At 36.1% G+C, this 27,639-nt stretch overlaps 2 protein-coding genes across 2 annotated transcripts; both read right to left on the reverse strand.

Moving 5' to 3' along the window:
- Window positions 1–10,022, reverse strand: LOC119789223 (NLR family CARD domain-containing protein 3-like). The gene is made up of 6 exons (XM_038294036.1): window positions 9,274–10,022; window positions 5,107–6,910; window positions 3,929–4,105; window positions 3,438–3,614; window positions 2,922–2,968; window positions 1–821 (listed from the first exon to the last, which is right to left on the reverse strand). The coding sequence occupies exons 1-6, from the start codon at window positions 10,016–10,018 to the stop codon at window positions 295–297; spliced, it is 3,477 nt and encodes a 1,158-aa protein (XP_038149964.1). The 5' UTR covers window positions 10,019–10,022; the 3' UTR covers window positions 1–294.
- Window positions 9,901–27,639, reverse strand: LOC119789224. Its single transcript, XM_038294037.1, has 12 exons — window positions 27,582–27,639; window positions 23,310–23,502; window positions 22,960–23,031; window positions 21,571–21,642; window positions 20,870–20,974; window positions 19,562–19,666; window positions 18,252–18,356; window positions 16,530–16,634; window positions 14,111–14,187; window positions 11,669–12,301; window positions 10,838–11,476; window positions 9,901–10,026 (listed from the first exon to the last, which is right to left on the reverse strand). The coding sequence occupies exons 2-11, from the start codon at window positions 23,351–23,353 to the stop codon at window positions 10,839–10,841; spliced, it is 1,956 nt and encodes a 651-aa protein (XP_038149965.1). The 5' UTR covers window positions 23,354–23,502; window positions 27,582–27,639; the 3' UTR covers window positions 9,901–10,026; window position 10,838.

Genomic DNA, 27,639 nt, shown 5'->3' on the forward strand with positions numbered 1-27,639 from the left:
GATGTTGTAATTTTACAGCTTCTATGTAAATTACTTGTGTTCAAATTGAACCAAAAGTTAAAGTAAATCTTTTATGCAATGTCACAAAGTATCTCTATTTTTACAACTATTATGTTTCAACAAGGTCTCTCTATTTATGTATTTGAAAAATATTTAATAAATCATCAATTTACAAACATTGAGAAAAAAAGTCTTAGTTTGACTTTTGCTAATCATGCTTCTTGTTTATAATACAATGTTTTGCCTGTTCAGTATAGTTGCTTATAACAGCTGGCATTCATTAAAAAAAAAAATTTATACACGACACAAAGTTATGGAGCCTTTCTGAAACCAGAAGCCTGGAAAAAGCTCCTCTTCAAAATTGGCATAAAAGGTATGAATCAGACTCAGCTCTCCAGATGACACATTGAAATAACTAAGAGTGCCCCCCTTCCAGTCCAGCAATACGGCTATTTTGGGGCATGGCTTAATCTTAACTGTAACCGAATCCTTCCCATGAAAGGCAGTGCATTTGGTCTTGGAACATAGTAAACTCCAGGACCAGTCATTGCTTCCAAGTCCACCACCACTGTCATAATTTCTACCCACAATGTTATACGCCACTGCAATCCCAACCACGCCTTTCCATTCCACCTCCCAGTAGCAGATGCCTTTTAGGCTCTCCTCACAAAATACCTGGGTCCTCTTAAATCTGTATTTTTCATTTTCTTGACGTGTGTTAAATTTTTGCGGAATAAATTCAGTTTTTGCCTCTCTATTATTTTCAGAGAGAACCAGCCGTCTGCTAGATGTTTTTCCATCAAGAGTGAGATCCACAGCATCTGGAAAACAAATTTACATTTCAGTCTAAATATATGTCAGCAAAAAGGCAAAACATGAAGCACATTTAAAATAAGTTAAGCCCCTGTCACACCTTAACAATTTAGTCAGCGTATGCCTGACTTCCCAGAATCTCCTAAAACGCTGGCATATGCTGAACATTCTCTAGTTTCCTGAAGGGGGCAGCAATGCGCCCGGAGGCACCCGGCTTGCATAAAAATATTTATCTGATCCTGTTATTAACCTAGCTGCTGTTTACCGCCTGCCCAAAAAAAAGAATAAATAAATAAAAAGAGAAAGAAAGAAAAAAGGGTTTGCAGTCGCAGCAGATTCAGCGACATGTCCGCTAGGAAGTTTGTTGGTTGTGACCGTGGGCGCGAAAGCAGGGAGGATCCATCACAATCGGCTTCACGCTCAATCTATGATGGGGAAAGATCCCTTTTAAATTTTGTAAAATAGGCTTGATAAAAGTAGTCATTAAACTAAATGACATGTGCACTAAAATGTGCTTTATTTCATGAGTATGTTGAACATTAATCAGCTGCACAAAACGATCTCTGCTCCTCTGGAGTAGCAGAACTCTATATGCTATGCTCAGTCAATTAGAAATCCCTCTGTGCATTGAAGCAACCAGTGAGAAAGTAGCGCCCTGATTGGATAACATGCAAAAATCTGTCACTTCAATTTAGGTTAAGCCTCTTAGAGAGTCTATGAAGTCGGGGCGGTCCGGGGGTGAAAAAGTAAAAAAAAAAAAAAAAAAACTAAAACTTTTGCAAGTCTTCAGTTGTCACATTGATTTACTATGCTATGATGATGCTGGCAAAAGTCATGAACTATGTTCCAAGGCAGGGGCTCTTATGTAATCTCTTTTACTTTTATATAAATCACTGTTCATCTCGACTTTATCAATGAGAAGAGGCCATTTCTCAGCGCTATCATAGATCTACTAGTATCAGCTAATGCCTGAGCTCCGTCTCACGTAACTGCAGCCTATATTTTATAATGATATAGAATTTCCTCATGTTGACAATGTAACCAGAAGTAAATATTTATATAATTTAGATCAGCCAAACTTACAGAGCAATTATTTATATGCTAAACACATTTTGTTTCCGGTAAAAGCAACACTTTTATTCTGTAGCAATCAAGACATTCTATAGATGTATTATTTTTGAAAGGCTCTGATAACAAAAGTTGTAGCTATGCCCTTTATATATCATTTAACTTTTTGCTATTTTTTTGTTTTTTATTATTATTATTATTTGATTTGCTTTCTTTGAAAAATGTCACAGCCCCACCACATTATCTCTGTAATCCAGTTAGTTGGAGCTAGAAATTGACCAATACAGGGTTTTTTTTATGTCCATTGCCCATACTGATTATTTTAACATTATTCTAACCAATCCCCGATATTTACTCCTGATGTTGTGCCGATTCTTAGGACCGGTATTGCTTTTTCTTCCTATGTTTAAATGATAAAAAACACTCAATGATAGCAGACGTTACACAAAATTAAACAAAACAAAAAAACTAATCTTTATTACCAAATCAATAACATAAACATTAAATGGCAAATGGAGGAAGCAGCTATTCACAAGCTTTATGTGATCTGGGCCCCCTTTTGTCTACAAAAAGGTTTTTGCACCCCCTAAATCTTTAATCTCGCTCCAACCTTTTCAGCAATTGAAACAAAAAAATCAACAGCAATATTAAATATTGCTATTAAAAATAAACTACAATTTACTTTAAAGCCCTAAAATTACCAGGTTTGAAATGAAATTATTTTGAGTTTACACATTTATTGTACTCTTTAACAGAACTTAACATTGCTATCAAAAAAAAGAAAAACTGTCAAACTTGGTTATTTATTCAATTTATTTCTACCAAGCCCCCTTCAGTTAGAGAGCACCACTTTTAGTGGATGAGACCCACGGATTGTGAATGTAATGCATGCACATGTTGGCTGATGGAGATACAGGAAAAACATATCTAATATATATCTAGTTTGATCTCATGACTTGTATGTAAAGGCAGTCGTCCAGATTATGTCTGGAAATTTAAACAGAATTAAAAATCTTAAAGAGAACAAACAGCAGACTTACATTTCTTCATCCCAGGCTTTAACCGATGTGGTCCATTATGGTCAAAACTGTTAAAAAAAAAAAAAAAATCAGGTTAAATGCTATTTTTATAGTTGCTTTCCATCCATACACTCACATGTCACTTTATTAGATAAGCCTTGCTAGTAAAACTACATTTAGTTTAGTAAAATTGGGGATTTAAAACTACCTTTGATAGCATTTTTACGGTACCCTACTTCTTACTTTTTCTTGAGTACCGGTAATATTCTCCTATTAAATACGTCCTATTCGAATGAAACTTCTGGCTACTCTGCCCACGGTGAGTAATTTCAGCTTGTTTTAAAAAGGTTTTTCTAAACATGGTTGCAGAATTCAGTTGAGTGGCTGCAAAGTTTGTGTTTTTCTTTCCATGAAAATTTCTAAGGTTCTGCTTAAGTTCTTGACTGACAGCTACATCTATAACCCAAACGTCCTGTTTAGTTGCATTTTAATATAATAAAAAAAACAAAAAAAACATCAAACGTATCAGCAACATACCACGGCGTCTCTAGGTTGTGAGCTGGGTCATCAGCAATAGCGTTGAGCACACTCAGTCCATTGTCTCCAGAGTGATTGTAACTCAAATCAAGCTTTTTTAGTTTGGAGACTTTATTAGATTTAAGTGCTGATGCAAGGGAATCACAGCCTTTCTCAGTCACCTGGCAACCTGCTAAACTGAGCATGCATACACAAAAAAATTACTGGTTAATTTATGCTAGAAGAAGAAACAACTAAATTAACTTTTCATTTTGATTTAACACCATAATAATATTTTTGATTCTCTGCATCTTTAATGTAATAAGGGGACTCAAAGGTTGTTGAAACCTGAAATATATGGTTTAAGATGTTTGTTATTACTGCACATACAAAAGTCATGCTAAAAACTTGATAATTTTGAGAATTTGTTCACACTTAGCAAAAGGAGATATGCCATTATTCTTTTTCACTGATTTTTGAACAACTGTGTTTTAATTCCAAAGCACACTTACTTAAGAAGCTCCACTTTACAGTGTAAACTCTTTAGTCCTTCTGCAAGAAGCTCTACTCCTGAATCCGGCAGATCGTTATGACTTAGGTCCAGTTCTGTGAGATTTGACGATGCAGAAGTGAGCACTGAAGATTTCAAACCTCTGCAAGATTCTTCCGATAGCTCACACCAGCTCAGTCTGTATAAAAAAAAAAAAAAATAGCAGCACAAATGAACAAAATATTGTCACAATCTTACAGATAGATTCATTGTGTACTTTAGGTACTCTGCTACAGAGAATTAAAAGAGGGACCACCTAGTAGCATGGTGTGTTGAGGAATATAGTGCATTGAAAATTTTGGAAGATAAAGATTTACCTAATTTCTTTCTTCTTTTTTTTTTGACTACTTAACATGGTGAGTTTTTTGCAGGCCAGGTGCTCTCTGTATTTTACACTACATGTAATGAGACGTATCCCTTTCAGAATGTTCCATGTTTGTGTCACCCACCCATTGCATATTTTTCCAATCACCATTTTCATCATTGTTTTTTGGGAATATAAATCAAAGCTATAAGGGTTTATATTTTTTTTTTCCTTAGTCAGCAGATGGTTTAACATCTCGAAAAACATACAACTGCCTAGTTGTCATGGACTGCGGTACTCCAGCTGATGCTCTGTGTTTTTTTGTGACCTAGGGGTGGTCATAAAATGAGCCCTAAAATTGGCTTTGAAACTTTTTTTACAAAAAGTTTTGTCATGTCTTTTTGTGGGGTTGTTTCAAATTAAATGAAATAATTATTCGAAGACTGAATTTTCAAAGTTTGTTTGTCTGATTTCAAAATCAATGATTTGAAAACATTTAAGCTAAAACAAAACCCATATATTTAAGAAATCTTTAAGGGGCAATTTTTTTTAAATGTAAGGAGTAGAAAGTACAGATATTTGTGTAAAAATGTAAGGAGTAGAAGTAAAAACTCGCCATAAAAATAAGTAGTAAAGTAAAGTAAAAATATCAGAAAAATCTACTTGAGTACAGTAACGAAGTATTTGTACTTCGTTACTTCCCATCTCTGGTCTTAAATAGTGCTGTACATAAAAAGCCTATGTTAACTTCCTCCCAACTTTAAGTCATTACTATCAAAGATGATAAACCATGATAGCTTAGTATAAAAAAAAAAAACAGTTTTCAAAATACGTACAAAGTAGTTCGAGAGACTTTGACCACCGGCATCATTCCCAGAAGAACTTTCTCAGATTTCAGGTATTTCTTGAGATCAAATAGATCAAGGTTCTCATCTGATGTCAGCAGCACATAGGTCAAAGCTGACCACTGAGAGGCAGTGAAATTTTCAAATTTTTTTGTATCTGATTGTAAGAATGTCTTAATTTCTTGAACAAGGGAGGTGTCATTCAACTCATTGAGACAGTGAAAAAGATTAAGGTTTTTTTCAGGGTCCTGGATGTCTTCTCTTATCTTCTGTTTGATGTACTCCACTGTTTCTGTGTAAGTATCTTCATCATTTTCATTTTTCCTCAGCAGCTCTTGCAGTAGAACTTGATTAGCCTCCATAGAGAGTCCAAGCAGGAAACGGAGAAACAGATCCCAGTCCCCATTTTTACTCTCCAACGCCTTGTCCACTGCTTTCTTATAGAACTCTACTGTAGGCTTGGGTGATGACCTGGAAGTGGTTTTAGTGAACAGATTTTTTCCTTTTGTATTGAATGTGTGAAAGACATAGAGTGCTGCCAGGTACTCCTGAATGCTGAGATGGACAAAGCAAAACATATTTTGCTGGTACAGGCCATGATCTTCTCTTTTAACCTGAGTAAACAGCCCAGAGAAAACTGCAGCTTCTATGATGTCAATACCACGGTCTGTAAGATTTTCTTCATTGAAGAGAAGTTCTCCTTTTTCTATTGCCTCAAAGGCCAGTTTGCCCAAAGAGAGGACTGTTTGTTTATTTCTGGTATTCCAACAGGGGTGTGATTCTGTACTTTTACTTTCACTATCTTCATGTTCACTATACTTAGCATTAGCTTGTCTGCATTGGAGTAAAAGGAAATATGTGAAGATATCAGTCAGAGTCTTGGGCAGCCCATCGTCCTGATTTTGGTGAACAATATCCTCCAGTACCTTTGAGACTATCCAGCAGAAAACAGGTATGTGACACATTATATAGAGACTCCTAGACTGCTTCACGTGTTTCAGGATTTTTTCAGCCTTCTCTCTGTTAGTGAAGCGTTTCCGGAAATACTCCTCTTTTTGTACATCGTTAAATCCTCTCACTTCTGTCATTCGATCAATTTTTTCAGTCGGAATGTTGTTGGATGCTGCAGGTCGAGAGGTAATCCATATTTGGGCATTTGGGAGGAGATTCCCCAGGAGGAGATTTGACATCAAAACACTCACGGGAGCTGGCTTTCTAACGTCTGTCCATTGATGGCTTTCACTGAAATCAAGTTCAAGCTGACACTCATCAAGACCGTCCAAAACAATGAGAATCTCATATTTATCATAGTCAGTTATTTCAGAGGTCTTCATGCCTGGAAAAAACTCATGAATCAGATCCTCTAAACTGCGCTCCTCCTCTTTTCTAAGATTCAGCTCTCTAAATGGAAGTGGAAAAGTGAAAAAAATGTTTTTAGACACTGTTCCTTCTGTCCAGTCCAGCATGTACTTCATTGATGCAAATGTTTTTCCTATGCCTGCCATTCCAATAGTTACCACCGTTTTAATGTCTGTATTAAGAGGTGATGGTTTAAAGATGTCACAATATCTGATTGGTGTTTCTTCTTGCTCGTGTTTAAACTTTGCATCTTGAACCTGTCTGCACTCATGCTGAACATTGATTTCTCCTCTGTCCCCCTCTATAATGTAAAGGTCTGTGTAGATATCCTTAAGTAGAGCAGAGGTTTTTCCCTTATCAATCCCTTCTGACACAAAGGTAAGATGTTCCTTAAGTTGGCATTTGAGTTTCCGTTGACTTGCAAATTCAGGTTTCTCTGCAAAGATAAAAAAAAAAATCATATTTGGGACAAATCATTGTTTTTTTTTTAAGGATGAGTTGAAACCATATATAGGCATCCTTTTTTGGTTATATAACAGATGCTCTTGGTGCCCAATGTTGTAGACTTTCTTTTAATGAGTCATTTTCACCATAAAATAAGACAAGATATCAAAATAAGAAAAATTTAAACTTAAATGATGAAAAGTGAGAAATGGCAATATTACAATTTGAAAAAATATGCTGTTGTATATTGCTGGATCCAGCTATGGGGGAAACAAAAAGGGCTTAATCACATAGAGAAAGAAAAAGGCAACATCAGGGATCTCTCTGGTTGAGTCACAGATTGCATAAAAACAGAACAACCCTCTATTTGTTTATTCTGTGATTGTAACCCATTCTAAAATAAGATTAAATGCCTAAAACAAGCTATCTGAGCTCCTGCAGAAAAAAAAAAAATCTTAAGCGATTAATGCACAAAAAGAGACACAAACACCATCTAACTAACTGGCCCTATCAGACATCCAATGGTTCATCCAAATGGTTCATGAAAGAGGCTGTGTGTTAAAAAGAAATGTGCTTTTTATGCAACAGGCTGCTAATGATGAAATGTAACTTTGTGGAAAAAACACAATCATCACCTTGGCCTCTGAGGTAATCAGAATGAGACTGTTACTCCTTCTCCAAACTGTGAAAAGTATCTATTTGATTCCTGTAGTCTTTTTCATCAGCTCCTTCAACACATGCCTCAGCAGCTGTTTTAACTGAGTGATTCTGAAAGTGACAGGATGCCGACCCACATATAAAGTCTAGCATATCCACACAGACTGACTTACATTGTAAACAAGGTATATCAGTCTAAAAAAGGAGCAGGTAGAGCTCCATATCAAAGGAAGGACTAATAGAGAAACACATTAGAACCAATGAGATAACTACGGATGTGATGCAAAAACATATTTAAAAAAAATAAAATAAAACTCTTACAGCAGCAACTTGTTGAAAGTTTACGGTATAGATTATTTAGGATATAATAAAGTCCATTATCATAATAAAAAAAATGGCCCCACTGCTGCAATCTTGACTGTGATGGTTACAGCAACGCACTGTTGCCTTATGGGTAATTCTGCCTCCTGCACTGTGATTGTTTTAGACTGGAGATTCAGGGCTTTACCAGACTGGCTGGCAGGCTATATAAAGTCAGCAGTCTACAGGGTAAAAAGGTTATAGAAATAGTGCTGTCACCAATGTCCCAGAAACATTACCCCTAATCTAACATACTGCAGTCTCTCTGCTGTCCAGAATCCAGACATTCCAAGATCACCACATTCATCTCCAGCTTTCCTCTCAGGATCAGTGGCCAGATGCCTTAAAAACAACATTAACCGTAAATATCACCTGAATCTCATCTAAATTTGGGGGATTTTAGATAGCATATAGAACGACATTATCAACATTAAACTTTAACATGTGGACTGTCTCCTATACTTGTGGTTTTAGGGCTGTTTTCCATTACAATTAGTGGGTTAACCTAAGCACGGGTCGACCTGCTTACAATCGGTACTTGGCTGCCTTCCCACTGACAATAAAAGCTGAGTCTGATCCCCCCTCTGTGTGGGCTACTGCCTAACACGGTTCAACACAGGACAGTCAGCTGTTGCCACTATAAGCGATTGTTCCCGTGTTTAAACAGGTTTTTCAGCCATGGGAAAGAGGTATAAGAAACTATAGTAAAAGTCTATCGAAGGGCTTCATAGTGACAGACATCACAGCCACTGGTTTAAGGTCCTTTACCCGCTCCAGCCTACGGACTAGCTCGTGAATGATCTCTTTACCTGTAAAAGCACATTTCCATCAGACTCCAGGCAGCTTATTATATTCTATGTGTGTTTTACCTCCTTTGCAATTACTGAACCACCAATAAAGATGTCTACATTGTCCTAATTAACATTTTAAATTGTCTAATTTCCCCAAGTGTAATTTACAGGGATGTAAGGGACATTTTCTTATCTTCATGTATTTAGATGTATTATTACATTTCTTTCAACATCTATCTTGATATACAAATGTGAAACATATCGATCAAAAACAGTTTCTTTTAAATTTGCCTCTTTTTAATGCATTGCATTTGAAATTGTTCTTGACAAACCCTAAAAAGATAGGCAAACAGTGTCAAACCATAAAAGCAAAAAAAAAAACTTTGACATATTTGAATGAAAATAGAGTTTATTTGCAGAAAATTACCCTCTGTGGATCAGAGGCCTGGCGTTTCACTTTATGGGACTTGGTGTAGTAAGAGAAAATACATTTATATAAAGACAAGAAAAAAAAAGGTAACAAGATCAAGAAATAATAACATCTTACCTCGAATTTCTGTCTTTCTGTCAATAAAGACATCAGGGAGCTGCTCAGCAGCAGATGGTTGGGAGGTTATCCAGACTTGTGCCTGAGGAAGCAGGTTTCCTTTAATGAGGTTTGTTATAATCGCGTCCACTGAGGCCTGTTCTCTGATATCAGTCACAGTCTCATTGTTGTCAAAGTGCAGAAGATGTTGACATGCATTCAGTCCATCCAGGACAAACACAAGCTTGAACAGTGCATAGTCGGACACGACAAACTCTTTGATTTCCATGAAGAAATAATTTAGAAGTTCTACTAAACTTATGGGTTTCCCTTTGATTAAGTCTAGTTTCGACAAATCAAGTGGAAAAATAACTTCTACATTATCTCCAGCTTTTCCCAGTAAGGGTGATCCTTGACCTTCATTCCAGGTGAAGAATGAGCTCCGAGTTTCATTTTTGGCCCAAGCTGTCACAAACTTTTGTACATGAAAGGTTTTTCCAATGTCAGGTTCTCCAGTAGTCAACACCGTTCTGATTTTTTCTTCCCCTCTTTTTTTAAAGATGTCAGATGGAACATTTATTTTGATCAGGGACTTTGGCTCAGTGTTTTCACTAGATGCACTTTCAGCCATCTCACTAACTAAGGTGTTTCTCATGACATGTTCTGTGGTTTCCTGGTTTGGATGACTAACTTCCTCTTCCCCTCCATCAGGGTATGCTTGGATAAATCTTCTCTTCAGGCATGAAACCAGTTTCTTTCTGCGCATCAGGCTCTCTAAGTAGGAAAAACAAAGATTACAGTAGCTTGCTAAATGTAATAATGTAAATATGAAGCAATTGTATTAAATCCTTTGAAAAAAAAACATGTATTCTGTTTTTATCCAATTTTACATGCATGTCAATGTTTAGTTTTTGGTTTCATAATGAATGAATATGTGAAGTAGGGCTCCAGCTAATGATTATTTTGCTAATCGGTTAATCTGTCTATTATTTTTTCAATTATTTGATTAATAATTGGGTGGCAAAATGTTCCTTAAAGATTTCTTATGAAATTAAACCAGGTGAAATTATTATTATGGTAGTGCATATTAATAACAGATGAAAACTTTTTTTTTCATCTGAAATGCAAAATATTTTTTGTTACAATTTTGGTATTATTACAGCTCTATGTGAGTTGCTCTGTGAGCTAAAGACAGGTTTTAGAGTCTCTATATTCCTGTTAACAATTAATCTCTTACTAAGTTACTAAATTAGATGACAATTCTTTCAATAATTGATTTATCACAATAAATATGATTAATTATTTCAGCCCTAATGTGCAGAATAAAACTTTGACCCACTGTTAAGATTTTATTAGTCCTACAAGTTGGATTTGCTGAAGCTAACAAACACAAAATTACTGTTAAAGAATTCTTTATTAATCTTAAAGGGAAATTAAGTCAAGTTGTTTAGTCAATCAATTCGTTGTTGTTAGTCCTATAATGTGATTCTGAATTATTTAAAATAATAACAATGGGTAAATTATGTTAATAGCTTGCAAAAGAAAGTAGATGAGGTGTTTTATTTGATTTTATATTCACTCTTACCTCAACATTCTGTAACCTGCCCAATGTATTCACCGGGAATCTTTTGGACTCCTCCAGGTTGAGAGATGATCCACAGAAGAGCATTTGGGAGAAGGTTTCCCTTAATGAGGTTTGTAAGAATCACATCCATCGATGCTGGCTCCTTTATATCTGTGAGCCAAAGGTTATTGTCAAAGTCTAGAGGAAGTTCACAGTTTTCCAAACCATCAAGGATAAAAAACACTTTTTTCTTCTCATAGTTTCCAATTCCTTTTTGAGCCACATCACTGAAGAAGCTTTTCAGCAAACTGTCCATGCTCAGAGCTTCTTTTCTCGCATTCAGCTCACTAAACTGAAGAGGGATTATTATGTCCACATCCTTGTTGGACTTTCGTTTTGCCCAGGCAACCATGAACAACTTTGTTTGAAATGTTTTACCGATACCAGGAACCCCCTTTGTTAGAACTGTTCGCACAGTTTTCTTCTTTAAGTCTGTAAATAAATCATTGTAGCTTTTCACCAGTTTTTCTCCATATTCCATATTGTTTGTGTCGATCGTGTAAAGTTCTGTTTCGGTCTCCACTTCAACCACTTCAGTCTCGTAAGCGGCCAAGATCCCATTTCTTCCAATTTCCGTGAGTCTTTCTTGAGCATTGATCTCTAAATAGGGATGGTAAATTAGAAATTATTGTAAAATATATTTAATAAGTCTTTACATAAACTTTCACAACTATGACCTCGTTAGGATTTACATTTCATTAATCTGACACCTTTAAAAGACATTTGTTTGCAATTGAACTGCTGTATTTTACTGCATTTTAAAATGAAAATGTGAGTTAAGAAGTTTAATACCTTTACAAACTAGAACCTTGTTGATATATTTCGCTGGAATCCTTTTAACTCCTGAGGGCTGAGAGATGATCCAGATCACAGCTCCAGGTAACAGGTTTCCCATGATGAGGTTTGTCAGCAGAACATCCATTACTGCTCGGTCGGTTATTTTAGTCAGTTTTTTGTTCTCTTTAAAATCAAGGGGCAGCCGACAGCTTCCCAAGCCATCAAATATGAAAGCCACTTTACATTCCTGATAAGTGGAAAGTTGATGCCATCCAGCATCATTGACAAAAGTATTCAGCAGATCCTCAATGCTTTGAACTTTGTCCTCTGTTGCATTTAGCTCACCAAGATGAAGGGGAAAAATCATGTCTATGTGTGTGTTGGACTTTTGCTTTGCCCAGTCGACCATCAACCTCCTTGTATGAAATGTTTTTCCAATCCCAGCAACTCCCTGGGTTAGCACTGTTCTCCAGGTCTTCTTTGATGTAACAAATAAATCACTGTAGGCTTCCACCATTTTATCCATATGTCTCCTTTTTTTGGCTATTTCGAAGAGTTCTGAATCAAATTCCACCTTCATGAGCTCACTTTCATAGGAAGCCAAGATCTGATTCCTCCAGGCCTCAGAGAGGCGTGTAACACCATTATCTAAATTGTAAACACACAAAAAAAATAAAGCAAAGATACAGTATTGATGGGTTTGGAAATAATTGGTTTAATTGGCTATAAACAGCTTTTAATATTTCCCAAATAACAATGAGTCTCTGTGAATAGTTTTTTTTAACTTAGCTTGCATGCAGTCACATTTAATAGGCATTCCCTCTCGGGAGCAGATACAGGGTTGTGCATGTGCTTTTTTTTTTAAATGGAGAGGGCGGGTCTCCAATAGAGACCTTTTAAATCTTGACAAATCAACAATTGCACACTGAGATTGTATGCATATGTTTAACATAGATGGAAACACAAGTTTCTTTCAGATCATCCTTTCAGTTCAGAACCAAAAAATGTCCTTGGTTGTTGCCACTAAATAAGCTGAAATGTCCCAACACTGAATTAGGGTTTGACATTTTATCTGTCACTTTTAAGATACAGCCAGATGATAATTATGACTTGTAAACATGTGGTTTATCATAATTGTAGAATGGTTCACAAAGAAAGTGGGCTTAATCATTTTAAGCCGGCTAGTATTTTTTCTCTAATGCTTTTTAAATATCTTGTTAAAACCCACCTTTTCCCTTTGGATATTTACACCTAGCAAAACAGTGGGCTTTATTTTTATTATTTTGTTCCTTATATCTTTTAACCAATTTTATATATTTGAATGTTATTTTTTTTTTATCCACGTTTTAGCTGTTTTGTCTTTTATTTTATTATATTTTACATTTTATCTATTTTTTTTTTGTATTTTTTTTTTTTGGTTAGCAGTTTTAGAAGTGCTTAACAAATACAATTGGATTGGTTTCTTTTTGTTGGTCAAAAAGCTTTAAGGGAGAATAAAAGGAGAAAGGCAAGCTAGAAAGAAGAATCAAAAATTTATTTTTTTGCTTATAGATAAATTAAGCTCATATTACATCAACATTAGTGAAACATGTTGAAACTTTTAGGAAACATAAAAAGGATAGGCAACAGGATGTAATGTTCCAGCCAGTGCAAATTATTCTGCAAAATTATTACATTGTGTGGTTTCCTTGTGGGGCCCTATGCTGAGAGGAATTGCTGTTTTAGGGACAGGGATCTCATTTAGGACTAAGGTGCAAATTGAGTTTAGGTTAGGGTTAGGTATGAACCTGTAATGGTTAGGTTTAGGGTAAGGGTCACAGTTAGGCTGTAAGACATGGAAAGGCCATACAAAGATAGGGAAAAGTTTTGTTCACCTTTTTTTCTTTTTATTACAGCTGCACATCATGGTGCAGGCAGCTTATTTATTTCCAGAGGAGTAGCTGGGAAACAACTGATGTCTAATCTTCTTCTTTACACTGAACCACACAAAACAACTTCTTAGTTTGCTACGACTGAGGTGATAAAAATGGGACTAGTAAGATGGGATTTTATTTATTTTCATAGTTATTCTTAATTCCAATTATAACCTATAAGTAAACACACATAGGTAGATATCCTTTCAAGAAAGGCAAAATCTCACTTTTCACTTATGAATCAGTTAAATCTGACCAGAACCAACTTGTTGTGTAGTTATGCAGACTGAAAAAAGCCCCCAAAATCTGAATGATCAAACCCGAGAAAAATAATCAGCAGAATTTGATGTAACTGATGACATGAAGCCGAACCCTTTTAAACCCATGATCTTAGCTACGTGCTCTGAAAGACATGCCTGTGACCTCAGCTGATCAACTTTCATGATATAATGAAACACTGATCCATAAAAATGTGGGTTGAAGTGTCCACAGTATTGTGGAGCAAGGACGTCATGCTACAGACAGACATGAGTACAAACCATACCTTTCTTGACGTTCAGCTGATCATCATATGGTTTTCCCAAGACCACTGTTGTCACACATTTATCACTCTTTGATGGGCTAAAAGACAAAACAGAATATGCGTCTTTTTGAATAAATATTTGTTATTGGTAACAGAGACCACTTTCTAACATTTCTGATCCTGATCCCTCCTAAAACAAAAAAAATTTTGGAAACAAAATATTTTTGGTTGTGATGTATATAGGGCCTCTGTTTTCCTCTTGCCTACACTGTTTTGGGAAACCTGTCTTCCCTTCATTGTTCTAAAAGTAGTTTTTTTTTTTTTTTTGTTTACAGCATCTTCTGATGTACATCGTGCATTTCTGTTGTAACCTTGATTTCCGTAACCCCTTAAAACCACTTATCAAACATTTGTTCCAGTTAGCTCTACTTTACCAACTCTTTCTAACTTTATGGCTTTCTAAATTTAGCTTCAAATAATTGATATTCACCGTCATGGAATCTTAAAGATTTTAAATGCCATTTTACTTTCAGGTTTTCTAATATATGCTAATTTAACTGACAAATATATATTTCTTTTTTAATGATAATCCTTAACATTGTACTTTTCTGGAAACAATGAAGGTTTCAACAATACTTTAAAGAATTTACTATAACGGAGGAGAGACCAGCTATGAACCTGTCATCCTCTTTGCGCTGATGGCTGGCTTAATTGCTCATTTCATTCACCTGTTCAACTCTGCGCTGTTTCTCATCATTGCTCATCTGATCCACCTGCTCCTGCTTCTACTTAAGCTGATTGGTCTCAGCAATTTGTGCCTGATTATTGTTGAGCCTTTGGTGAGATGTCTAGCGTTACTAATAATGTTCTGATTGCCTGATTCTATTATGTTTCTGTCTTCGGAACCTTTGAGCCTGCCTTCTAGTGATGGTGAGATGAAGCCTCATGAGCGTTGAACTGTTTGGCCAAATTGCTTCAACGATCCCCACAGTTCATGAGGCTTCATGTGAACATGTCACCATCTACTGGTGGAGGGCAGAACTACAGTTTGTAATAAAATCTGATTTTTTTTTTTGCAACTGTTTTTCTTTTTTTTCCCTTTTAAGTTCCCTTGAAATTATTAATGGTTGGTGTGTACAATAAAATCTTTTGTAAGTTTTTTAAGTTTTAAATTTCTTAGAACAATAATTTAAGGTGCACAGTTTTTCTGCCATTTTAGTGAAATAAACTCAAGCAGACAGTGACAGTGTTTGTGCAAATTGGGCAATGATGAGCAAAATGAAAGGTGTTAGTCATTTTTATTCAAACATGATAGTTTTTCCACGTTTTTTGGTTTTAATCAGGTTGGAAGTTATGTTCAACCAATCTTTTGGCTGCACCGACCTAATTTACCCAATCTATATTTTTACTTGGGCAAAACAATGCAAATTAGTCTCATCAGCCAAAATAATTAAGTTTAATCGAAATTTTTAAAAGTCAAATTCTGGTCTTGAACCATCTACCTCTAGAGTGGGAGCCTGACTCTTACAACTGACGCCACCTATGAAAACAATCTTAGCTAGGAGAAAATACTTCTTAACTCTGACGTGTTAACACTGGCTTTGTCTGGTGGTTTGCTCAAATTTTTATCATTACATTGTTTATTCTAACCAAATTAGCAACTAGATTGGTTGGAAAAACAACCAACCTATTATTAGAAACTATCCTAACTTTATCCAGCTGAGAGCATCTCTCCTCCAAACTCCCACATCTTGACTGAACACTGAGGCTGTTTAGATGCCTTTCAAAATTATTGCGCATTCTGAACCACTTCCTGAAGCTATCACGTGGTATTACGGTAACGAGGCCTCTGACGTCATCAATTTTGGCCCCTCCTCTAAATGAATCACGCCTCGACACACGCTTCGGGGAAACGCCCCCTCCATTACTCGACACACGCCTCGAAGCCTCGGCTCATCTCATAACATCACTACTGCCTGCCCTTGTTCTGATCTGTTTGTCTGACCTGTCTTTGGATTCTGTTGGATTCATCTATGGCCTGAACCTGGATCTGCCTCTTGACTTTGCCCTCTGGATTATCCGTCTGTCCTCCGTCATCTTCTCTAATCTGATCTCCTGTCAGTTCTGTCTCCTTCAAGACTTCAACGTCTGGAACTCTGTGTGCATATTTGTGTTATTAGAGCTTTAAAAATGATTGGGTCAAGAACAGCTCAAGATAGAGTGGGAGGATATTCGAAAGTTAGGATCTGATGTGCTGGAAGACTTGATGATTGAAATTGAATCAAAGGCTGTTTTGACACTGTGTAAGTATTTGAAGCACATATTAATACAAATACGTTATAAAACTTGTTGTTTTTTTTGTTTTTTAATCTTTTTTTCCTTCTTGGAGATTTGTTTTTTTGTCCCAAACAACAAAGGTTTCAATAATGCTTTCATGTACCTTGTTTTTCCATCTCTGAAGTGATTAGGATGACCCATGGAACAGTCACTTCTCATTGAGACACTGGATGGATCGGGTGAAGCTGGTAGATGATCCTCAGACGTTCTGTAAGAAATAAAATGATACAGAAAATGTGCAACTATAAGATTAAGAAAAGCAAGACAAGTTTATTTGTATAGTACAATTCAGTAAAAGGATAATTCAGTACTTTGTATGCATTAAACAATATAATTGAATAATTATTATGGTAGAATAAAAGCAAATAAAGATAAAAACATGATAAAAGCAGGTAGTAAAACAAATAAAACAATTGGATCACAACCTTAAACTAATAGTATATCAGTGAATAGTTTGACTTCAACAGTAAAATGCAGCTCTGATTAAATGGGTTTTTAACTTTGACTTAGAAGAACTCAGACTTTCAACACTTTTACAGTCTTCTGGGAGTTTGTAAATGCTGCTTCTCCATGTTTGGTTGTAGTTCTGGGTATACAGAATAGGCTTGGATTGGAAGACCTTGGTGGTCTGGGATGGTGATACACTGACAACTAATCTGTTATGTATTGAGGCGCTGATCCAATCGTGATTTACAGACTAACAGAAGGATTTTAAAGTCTATTATCTGAGCTACAGTGAGCCCATGGAAAGACTTCAGAACCGAGCTGATGTGCTCTACTTTCTTAGTTCTAGTGAGAACAGGGGCAGCAGCATTTTGGATCAGCTGCAGCTGTCTAATAGACTTTTTAGGCAAACCTATGAAAACATTGTTGCAGTAATTGAGTCTACGAAAGATAAATGCATGAATTAGCTTTTGTAGATCCAGCTTGGCTATTAGTTCTTTAATCATGTAAATGTTCCTCAGGAGATAAAAGGCTGACCTGGTAACTGCCTTTATGAGCCTCTGAAGGTTCAGATCTGAATTCATCATGACACCAAGAGTTCGGCTATAATCAGTGGCTTTTAGCTGAAGCTGTGAGCTAACTCTGATCTCTCCTCCTTTGGTCTGAAGATTATTACCTCAGTTCTGTTCTAATCAGTTGGAGAAAATTATGGTGCATCCACATAATGCTCTGTTCTAAACATCTAGCCAACGTTCTGATGGGTTCTTAGTCAGCTAGTGACATCGTGGTGTAAAGCTGTGTGTTGTAAGCAGACTTAGGCGTCTGGAACTCTCTGTGCAGCAAGCGCTGCGTCTTGTCAGCCTACTGGCTCGTACCAACCTTGTTTTCTGGGCACGGTCTGAACTCTAAACCAGGTTAGTGACTGATGGTTCAGATCATCCTCCATCAGGTTTTCATGGTCACTAACGTGTGTTTCCTCTCACCTGAGTTAACTGCCTCGGACACCCTAGCTGCTGCTGCAGATCCACAAACCATTCGTTGTTGCTTTTTAAGTTATCCCACTGTCTGTCTTGCCTGTCCCTCTGTTCTGAGTTATTACAAAACCAACTGTTTTACATATTTGCGTTATTAGAGCTTTAAAAATGATTGGGTAAAGAACAGCTCAAGATAGAGTGGGAAGATATTCGAAGGTTAGGATCTGATGTCCTGGAAGACTTGATGATTGAAATTGAATCAAAGGCTATTTTGACACTGTAAGTATTTGAAGCACATATTCATACAAACTGGTTATTGAAGTTTTTGTTTTTTAATCTTTTTTTCCTTCTTGGAGATTTGTTTTTTTGTCCCAAACAACAAAGGTTTCAATAATGCTTTCATTTACCTTGTTTTTCCGTCTCTGAAGTGATTAGGATGACCCATGGAACAGTCACTTCTTATTGAGACACTGGATGGATCGGGTGAAGCTGGTAGGTGATCCTCAGACATTCTGCAAATAATAAAATGATTCAGAAAATGTGTAACTATAAGATTTAGAAAAGCAAGACAAGTTTATTTGTATAGTACAATTCAGTAAAAGGACACTTCAAAGTACTTTGTATGCATTAAACAATATAATTGAATAATTATTAAAGTAGAATAAAAGCCAATAAAGATAAAAACATGATAAAAGCAGGTAGTAAAACAAATAAAACAACTGGATCACAACCTTAAACTAATAGTATATCAGTGAATAGTTTGACTTCAACAGTAAAATGCAGCTCTGATTAAATGGGTTTTTAACTTTGACTTAGAAGAACTCAGACTTTCAACACTTTTACAGTCTTCTGGGAGTTTGTAAATGCTGCTTCTCCATGTTTGGTTGTAGTTCTGGGTATACAGAATAGGCTTGGACTGGAAGACCTTGGTGGTCTGGGATGGTGATACACTGACAACTAATCTGTTATGTATTGAGGCGCTGATCCATTTAATTTACAGACTAACAGAAGGATTTTAAACTCAGTTCTGTTCTAATCAGTTGGAGAAAATTATGGTGCATCCACATAATTCTCTGTTCTAAACATCTAACCAACGTTCTGATGGGTTCTTAGTCAGCTAGTGACATCGTGGTGTAAAGCTGTGTGTTGCAATCAGACTTTGGTGTCTGGAACTCTCTGTGTAACAAGCGCTGCGTCTTGTCAGCCTACTGGCTGGTATCAACCTTGTTTTCTGGGCACGGTCTGAACTCTAAACCAGGTTAGTGACTGATGGTTCAGATCATCCTCCGTCAGGTTTTCATGGTCACTAACTTGTGTTTCCTCTCACCTGAGTTAACTGCCTCGGACACCCTAGCTGCTGCTGCAGATCCACAGACCATTCGCTGTTGCTTTTTAAGTTATCCCACTGTCTGTCTTGCCTGTCCCTCTGTTCTGAGTCATTACAAAACCACCTGTTTTACATATTTGTGTTAAAGCTTTAAAAATGATTGGCTCAAGATAGAGTGGGAGGATTTTTGAAGGTTAGGATCTATGATTCTGGAAAACTTTATGTTGGAAATTGAATCAAAGGCTGTTTTGACACTGTAAGTATTTGAAGCACACATTCATACAAACTGGTTATTGAAGTTTTTGTTTTTTGTTTTTTAATCTTTTTTTCCTTCTTGGAGATTTGTTTTTTGTCCCAAACAACAAAGGTTTCAATAATGCTTTCATTTACCTTGTTTTTCCATCTCTGAAGTGATTAGGATGACCCATGGAACAGTCACTTCTTATTGAGACACTGGATGGATCGGGTGAAGCTGGTAGGTGATCCTCAGACATTCTGCAAATAATAAAATGATTCAGAAAATGTGTAACTATAAGATTTAGAAAAGCAAGACAAGTTTATTTGTATAGTACAATTCAGTAAAAGGACACTTCAAAGTACTTTGTATGCATTAAACAATATAATTGAATAATTATTAAAGTAGAATAAAAGCCAATAAAGATAAAAACATGATAAAAGCAGGTAGTAAAACAAATAAAACAACTGGATCACAACCTTAAACTAATAGTATATCAGTGAATAGTTTGACTTCAACAGTAAAATGCAGCTCTGATTAAATGGGTTTTTAACTTTGACTTAGAAGAACTCAGACTTTCAACACTTTTACAGTATTCTGGGAGTTTGTAAATGCTGCTTCTCCATGTTTGGTTGTAGTTCTGGGTATACAGAATAGGCTTGGACTGGAAGACCTTGGTGGTCTGGGATGGTGATACACTGAAAACAAATCTTTTATGTATTGAGGCGCTGATCCATTTAATTTACAGACTAACAGAAGGATTTTAAACTCAGTTCTGTTCTAATCAGTTGGAGAAAATTATGGTGCATCCACATAATTCTCTGTTCTAAACATCTAACCAACGTTCTGATGGGTTCTTAGTCAGCTAGTGACATCGTGGTGTAAAGCTGTGTGTTGCAATCAGACTTAGGCGTCTGGAACTCTCTGTGTAACAAGTGCTGCGTCTTGTCAGCCTACTGGCTGGTATCAACCTTGTTTTCTGGGCACGGTCTGAACTCTAAACCAGGTTAGTGACTGATGGTTCAGATCATCCTCCGTCAGGTTTTCATGGTCACTAACTTGTGTTTCCTCTCACCTGAGTTAACTGCCTCGGACACCCTAGCTGCTGCTGCAGATCCACAAACCATTCGCTGTTGCTTTTTAAGTTATCCCACTGTCTGTCTTGCCTGTCCCTCTGTTCTGAGTCATTACAAAACCACCTGTTTTACATATTTGTGTTAGAGCTTTAAAAATGATTGGCTCAAGATAGAGTGGGAGGATTTTTGAAGGTTAGGATCTATGATTCTGGAAAACTTTATGTTGGAAACTGAATCAAAGGCTGTTTTGACACTGTAAGTATTTGAAGCACACATTCATACAAACAGGTTATTAAAGTTGTTTTTTGTTTTTTTCATATTTTTTTCCTTCCTGGAATTTGTTGTTTGTCACAAAAAAAAAAAGGTTTCAATAATGCTTTAATTTACCTTGTTTTTCCGTCTCTGAAGTGATTAGGATGACCCATGGAACAGTCACTTCTCATTGAGACACTGGATGGATCGGGTGAAGCTGGTAGGTGATCCTCAGACATTCTGCAAATAATAAAATTATTCAGAAAATGTGTAACTATAAGGGTAAGAAAAGCAAGACAAGTTTATTTGCATATTACAAATAAACAGCAGCGTTTTGGATTAGCTGCAGCTGTCTAATAGACTTTTTAGACAAACCTATGAAGACATTGTTGCAGTAATTGATTCTACGAAAGATAGAAAGATGGTGTAAAGCTGTGTGTTGTATGCACTGTTATGGTAAAAAACCTGCTATAATCTGAGCCAAGGGGAGCATGTAGATACTGAATAGGAGGGGCCGAAGAACAGTGCCTTGAGGAATCCCACATGTGATTTTTCTGGTCTCTGATCTATAGTTCCCTTCTGACAAATGGAAGTACCTGTCCTCCAGTTAGGATTTAAACCAGTCCACTGCTGTACTAGAAAGGCTAACCCAGTTTTCCAGATGCTCTAATAAATTCAAGTGATAAACAGCAATATCCAGATGTATTACTCCAACAAACTTCTTTTTGGTGTATTTATAATCCTCAATGATTCGTGTAAATACGGATTTTTCAGAATCAAGAGACTGACAGACTGCAAATGCAAAAGTCAACTTTTAAAAAAACATTTTCTTTTATCCTCTGTCTTCATTGAAATCTGGTTCACTGTCATCAGCTATTGACCCAGGGCTTGATGGAGGTGAAGCTGGTCTGCAAACAGCAGACAGAGAAACATGTTCAGGAAATTTTAACATTGTTTTCAAAATGACAGGCGTATCCCCATCCAGTTACCACTAGAAATATACACCCTGGCAAAATGATGTAAAGAAAACCAAATTAAAGATGTCTTATTTCTCTGAATTTGACCAATACCAATTCAGAACCCAACGTAAGTGATCACTGAACTTTTCATTATGCACCATCTGTACAAAATCATTTTTACAACATCACCATAAAAAGTAATATTAATGTTTCTAAGCTTTAGCAGTATTCATTTCCGGCACTTTTTAGTTAAAAAAGACAGTTGATGAGGAATGTCTGTCAAGATTGAGATTCCATTTAGAGGATCTTTAGCTCACAGCTTTAGGGGAGTTTCATTCATCTTTAGGGGAAAAGTAGGGACATGGAATCTGAAAGGGGTAAATGTTTCAACTTCCCAAAAGACACCTCCTTTGCAGAGGATCCCTGATCTATCCAAATGATTTCAGATCCTCTAAGAAGGAAGAAGGGTATAAAAACTTGTAAGAATGTGAGTATTTTTGGTAGAGTTCATTGAGGTGTTTAAAATGTTTTGAAGAAACCAAAAACTGGGGAAGACAACACTCCCCTAAAGATGCTAAAAGCCCAGCAGACGTGGGGTCCGAATCTTTGACAAAGGGAACAGAGAAAGCGTGTCCCAAATATAAAGGGATTCAACAGTGTTAAAAAAAAAAAAGCTTAGTTCAATTGTTAAACCTCAGAACAAGAAACAGCAGTCAGACTTTTATTCTGGTAATGAAACATCTAACCAGGTCTTCTTCCTCACCTGAAAGGGGACTAAAGTTGTATAGTTGGTACATATTTTGTCTCATCAAACTTTCTCCCAACACATTTATTGGGTATAATGTTTGATTATGTGTAGCTAAAGATCCTTTAAATGGATCTCCTATATCCTCATTCAGATAACAGGTCACATGGATAATAAGTATGATGCCTTAAGAAAGTAATGCAACTCAGTCATTATGTGACCTCTCCTCATAAATTATGTGACTGCCTTATTTGGATCGAATCTAGTAAGATCCCAAAAAGACACACAAACAAAAATTGAGACTAGGCAAAATAAGACATACAATAAGTAAATAAGACATGCAACTATAGATAGTTTATCTAGCCATTCTAATGTTCACCAAAATATTTGCAATATTTTATAACATCAGAACGTTTTAGTAAATAATTCTAAGCACTTTTTTCCTATCTATGTTACTGTGTTCCCACATACAGACACTAGCCTCCAAACCAATAAAAACATCGTTTTTTTCTGTTTCTTACATTGAATCCATTCTTGGAGTTTTCTGTTCTGTCTCAGGACCAGGAGCCGTTAAGCTGACTGTAAGCTGATTTCTGTGGTTAAACAAAATGCAATTAGCTTTAAATCTTTTCTACATTCATGGAATTGCTTTGGTTATTTTTAAAGAAATTCAAAGGTCAACTTTAAATCTGTTTAGGTATCTCATTAAAGCTAGGGTTATGTATTTATTTATGTTTTATTTTTTTGCTTTAGTAAAACCATTAATGTTTATCTATTGCTTCCATAAACCTGGTAGTGTTTATACATTTTCATGATCATTTTCACCAGCTTCAACAGTTTGTGTCCACACCCAGTTACTGAGGAGACTCACCTGATCGTTTTACCAGTTAGCATCCTCTGCAGCATCCTTACCATCTCCTTTTCTGTCACTCATTTCTAGCTTCCTCTCTTGTTCTTATCTTAGGTTGCATCCTGTGTTTCTCACTTGAAGTCTCAGGCAGTATTAGTTAGATTTTCTTTAGTAATTCACTTAAGTCATGATGGTCATCCTTTTTCCTCCAATTCTTAAAGAACATATAAAACAAACAAAATAAAATCACATATGGTTTGCAAAGCTCATATAAACATAAATTTTGAAGTTTTCATATCAGTTCAAATGGATAGCAAAGACTTTTCATGGCTTTTTTTATAGGTACATTTCTTTATATTGGGGAAAACTCTCCTTCTTGCATATTTAATCCCATAATCCCAACCTAAATTTTTTGAGGAATCAAACCTTTATTTTAAATGTGTTTTTGTAATTGAGAAATAAATATAAAACTTAGTTTGGACTAAGATCTCCTTTTAAATGTATATAACTTTTTAAAGTTTATCGAGCAACTGTGAGTCTGAAATGTGCTTTTTTCCCTCTCTTCCCCAATGTGGCTCCTATTTTTCCACAGAGATAAAGGCAGAGCTACAGGTATCCACCTGGGATGCCAGGCAGGAACCTGGCAAGCCATAAGAATGCGCCAATGGCAGCGTTCTGTGGCACGCATGGCCTTAGTAAATCAGTCCCCCCCCCCCCCCCCCCCCCACCCGTATGTATGTGATGAATTGTGATGAACGGTTTGTACTGAAACTGAAATTTCGATTGCAATCGAAATTGTAGTTGACAATAAAGATTGATTGATTGATTGATTGATTGATTGATTGATTGATTGATTGATTGATTGATTGATTGATTGATTGATTGATTGATTGATTGATTGATTGATTGATTGATTGAGCATCGGACATCAAAAAATCTAGAAGTATTGTACTGAAGACAAAGACACAGGAAAGGTGAGCCAAGCCTCACTCGGAGTTTCAATCTGATAATCTAATAAGAAAGCAGTGTGAATGAAGGAGGTGAGAGCAGAACAAACACCAGAGGCTGCAGACAAAAGCTGTGGCTTATTTATACAATTTTTTAAAGGATTTTAAGGAAACAGTTACCAAAAGTGCTCCTCATTCCAAGGCACAATTAATTTAAATTTGGTAATGATCCAAATCATGAGTGAGTTTTAGCTATAAATGTAAGTCACAATATGGGGAAAAATGTCCTGCTTGGTGGATACCTGTGCTCTATGAGGGATTTTCTAGTTATTTATAAGTTCAGGTTATTTAGAAGAACAAAATGTGGCAGTCCAAATTATCAGTCTAAGCTTCCAGCTAACAAACTGGTTTCTAACAGCCCTGCTATCCCGACATGCACACAGCTTAAGATGCACCTGTTCACCACGTTGCATGAAACTCCTTGTGGCCTTTTTATTTATTTATTTATTTTTTGCTAAATTTAAGTATACGATGAACATAAACAGGGGCAAATCTGCACATCCCCAGATATGGTGGTTGCAGCATAAGGAGCTAAAGGAGATCTCACAGCTTGTGGATATTTGTTATACATTTCAAGCATCCAGTGCTGATTGTCAGAAGATTAAGTTTATTGAATCATGTCAAAACAGTATCCAGACAAATGTTGTAAAAGTAAGATGGACAGAAATAAAACGTTAGGTTTCTGTTTCTGTTATGTTTTTCTTTTGATCCTTGATTTCTAGTGTTTAGTTCTATTTTCACCATGTTTCTTTATCCTAGTTATTTGATTATTATTTTGTTGTTGTTTTCTTATTAGTTCCTGTCTTCCTGGTTCTCCATTTGTTGTCGTCTGTTGCCCTCTTGTGTCCTCTTTCTCTGGCTCCGTTTTCTGTTCAGCCCTCACCTGTTTTCTATTCCCTCATTAGCCCTCTTCCTGTCTCTGTCCCCTTTAAAAGCCCTCCCTCTTCAGTTCCTGTTTGCTGGATCCTCGTCTTACATCTTGCCTAACATCTGCCTGCCTTGGCTCGTCTCTCCCTGGCTCCTAGAGTTTTGGTTTACCCCTGATGTCTCCTTGGTTCTGGTACGTTTGTTGTTTTCTGTTGGATATTGATTCCCGCCCTGGTCCTGTGAACCTTAATTAACCCACTTAAATTCACCACTGCCTACTGGTTTCTGCATTTGGGTCCGCCCAGCCTACACCGTTTTCTGACATAAAATAGAGCAAACTTAAGTCCCATTTGTTCATAAAGTGACATTAAGAGATTTTATTTATGGAAATTATTTATGAAATGCTTATACAATAATGTAGGTTTGTTGAAATGCTACAAAGGAATCTACGAAGAACCCTTATTCTGGCCAAAGTAGGATTCTTAAATAAAACATATTATCCATGCCATGAAAAAACTTTTTTTGTGGGTGTGTTTTTTTTGTTTTTGTTTTTTTTGAGGGGGGTAATCTCTTATTATTTTAATAAGCCATATAACATGCTATGATGCCAAGTTTATAACAACTTTTGTGGCTTAACCATGCAAACAGAGTGGTCTTCTGCTGCTGTAGCCCATTCACCTTAAGGTTTGACATGTTGTGAATTCAGAGATTCTCTTCAGCATACCTTGGTTCTAACAAGTGGCTATTTGAATGACTGTTGTCTTTCCTTCAACACCAACCAGTCTGGCTGTTCTCCTCTGACCTCTGGAATCAACAAGGCATTTTTTACTCCCAGAACTGCAGCTCCCTGGAAATTTTATCTTTTTTTTTCCCATTCTCTGTAAACTCTAGGAATGGTTGTGCATTAAAATTCCAGTAGATCACCAGTTTCTTAAACACTCGGACCAGCCAGTCTGGCACCAACAACTATGCATCAAAGTCAATTAAATACATTTTCTTCTCCCATTCTGATGCTTGATTTAAAATGCAGCAGATCTTCTTGACCACATCTACATGCCTAAATGCATTTAGTTGCTAACATGTGATTGACTGATTTGAATTTTGCATTAACAAGCAGTTGGACATATGTACCTAATAAAGTGGCAAGTCAGTGTACATTTTAACTGTATCTATCTGAGATTGACTCAGCCAGGAGATGCTGCTTAACTGAACTTTATTATATAATGTAAGAAGATAGTAAAAACTTCATTCATCTGAGGATCTAATTCAACATGAACTGTCTGGGTTTAACCTTCACCTCAAGTTTTAATGTGATAGCCAGTTGTATACAGTAATGTGCTAGTAGAGCTCAAGATTTTGATTTGCATTGTTAACAATTTGCATCTTATTAAACTGGTAGAAAACTTTGTCCTTTAAAATGTTTGTTTGTTTTGGTTATATTTACTATGTCTTTAATACAGAAAATGTTGATAGACTCAACATATATAAAATAGTACATTTTTATAGATTTTTTTTTAATTGTCTAATTTACAGTTTTCAGGTTGTTTTAAGCTTTGATGTTTGTCTTTTCAAATACACACATGATTCTGAGTTTAACTATGCCCAACTAAAAAATGAAAAAAACTGTAATAAAGATTGCAAACCTTCCAAAGGTAATGATAAGATTTTCTTTTTCCACTATGGACTCAATGGAATCAAGTTATAAAACATCAAACATTATCTGGAAAGGAAGCATCGAAACTGGTTAAACTAAGAAGAAGCTACTGATGTAAAATAAAAATGTAATACGACAACCTGGTATGAGAAGAGAAAATAAAATGTACTATAACAAACATGGGAAGACGTTTTCAAAGCAGGAAACAAGGAAATCAAAGTTCAAAACCATGGAGGCATGAATAAAACAAAACCCGTAGGCTGTGACTGTGATGAGAGAAGAATGGAGTAAGCACTAGGAAATATAAGTTGTCAGCTTTGTTGTTACACATCTTATTCCCAGAGAAAACAACAGATTATGTAAAAACACTTTAATACATTTGAGATAAAGTAGAAATATTATTTCCTCAGAATCTGACAGCGAGCTTACAAAGAAAGAAAAGTGCAACTAAAATGAATTAAATCTGAACTACGGAAAGGGGCAGAAATAGTAGACAATTAAAACTTGGGCAACAAATAAAGACAAAGACAGACTAATGGAGTACTTTTAAATATGCAAACTTACCAATAAGTCCTAAGACAAAGCAAAATATACTGTTTACTGTCTTAAATACAGTTTTTATGTTTAAAGTTGTTTCATAAGTCTTTAGCAACCTCTAAAATTGTAGCATAAAATCTTTGCAGTAAGCAGTGAGCCTAACAACAACACTAACAGTAACTTAAAATTTTTTTTAAGATATTTCAGAATAAAAGTTTTCAGTCTTACCAGCAAAGCTGAATTTAAAAAATAAATTCAGTGTCTTCTAAAGCATTTTACCTCCCTG

This window comes from Cyprinodon tularosa, unplaced genomic scaffold (genome assembly GCF_016077235.1).
Source record: "Cyprinodon tularosa strain WSP-4 unplaced genomic scaffold, ASM1607723v1 ctg333, whole genome shotgun sequence".
Classification (NCBI taxonomy): domain Eukaryota; kingdom Metazoa; phylum Chordata; class Actinopteri; order Cyprinodontiformes; family Cyprinodontidae; genus Cyprinodon; species Cyprinodon tularosa.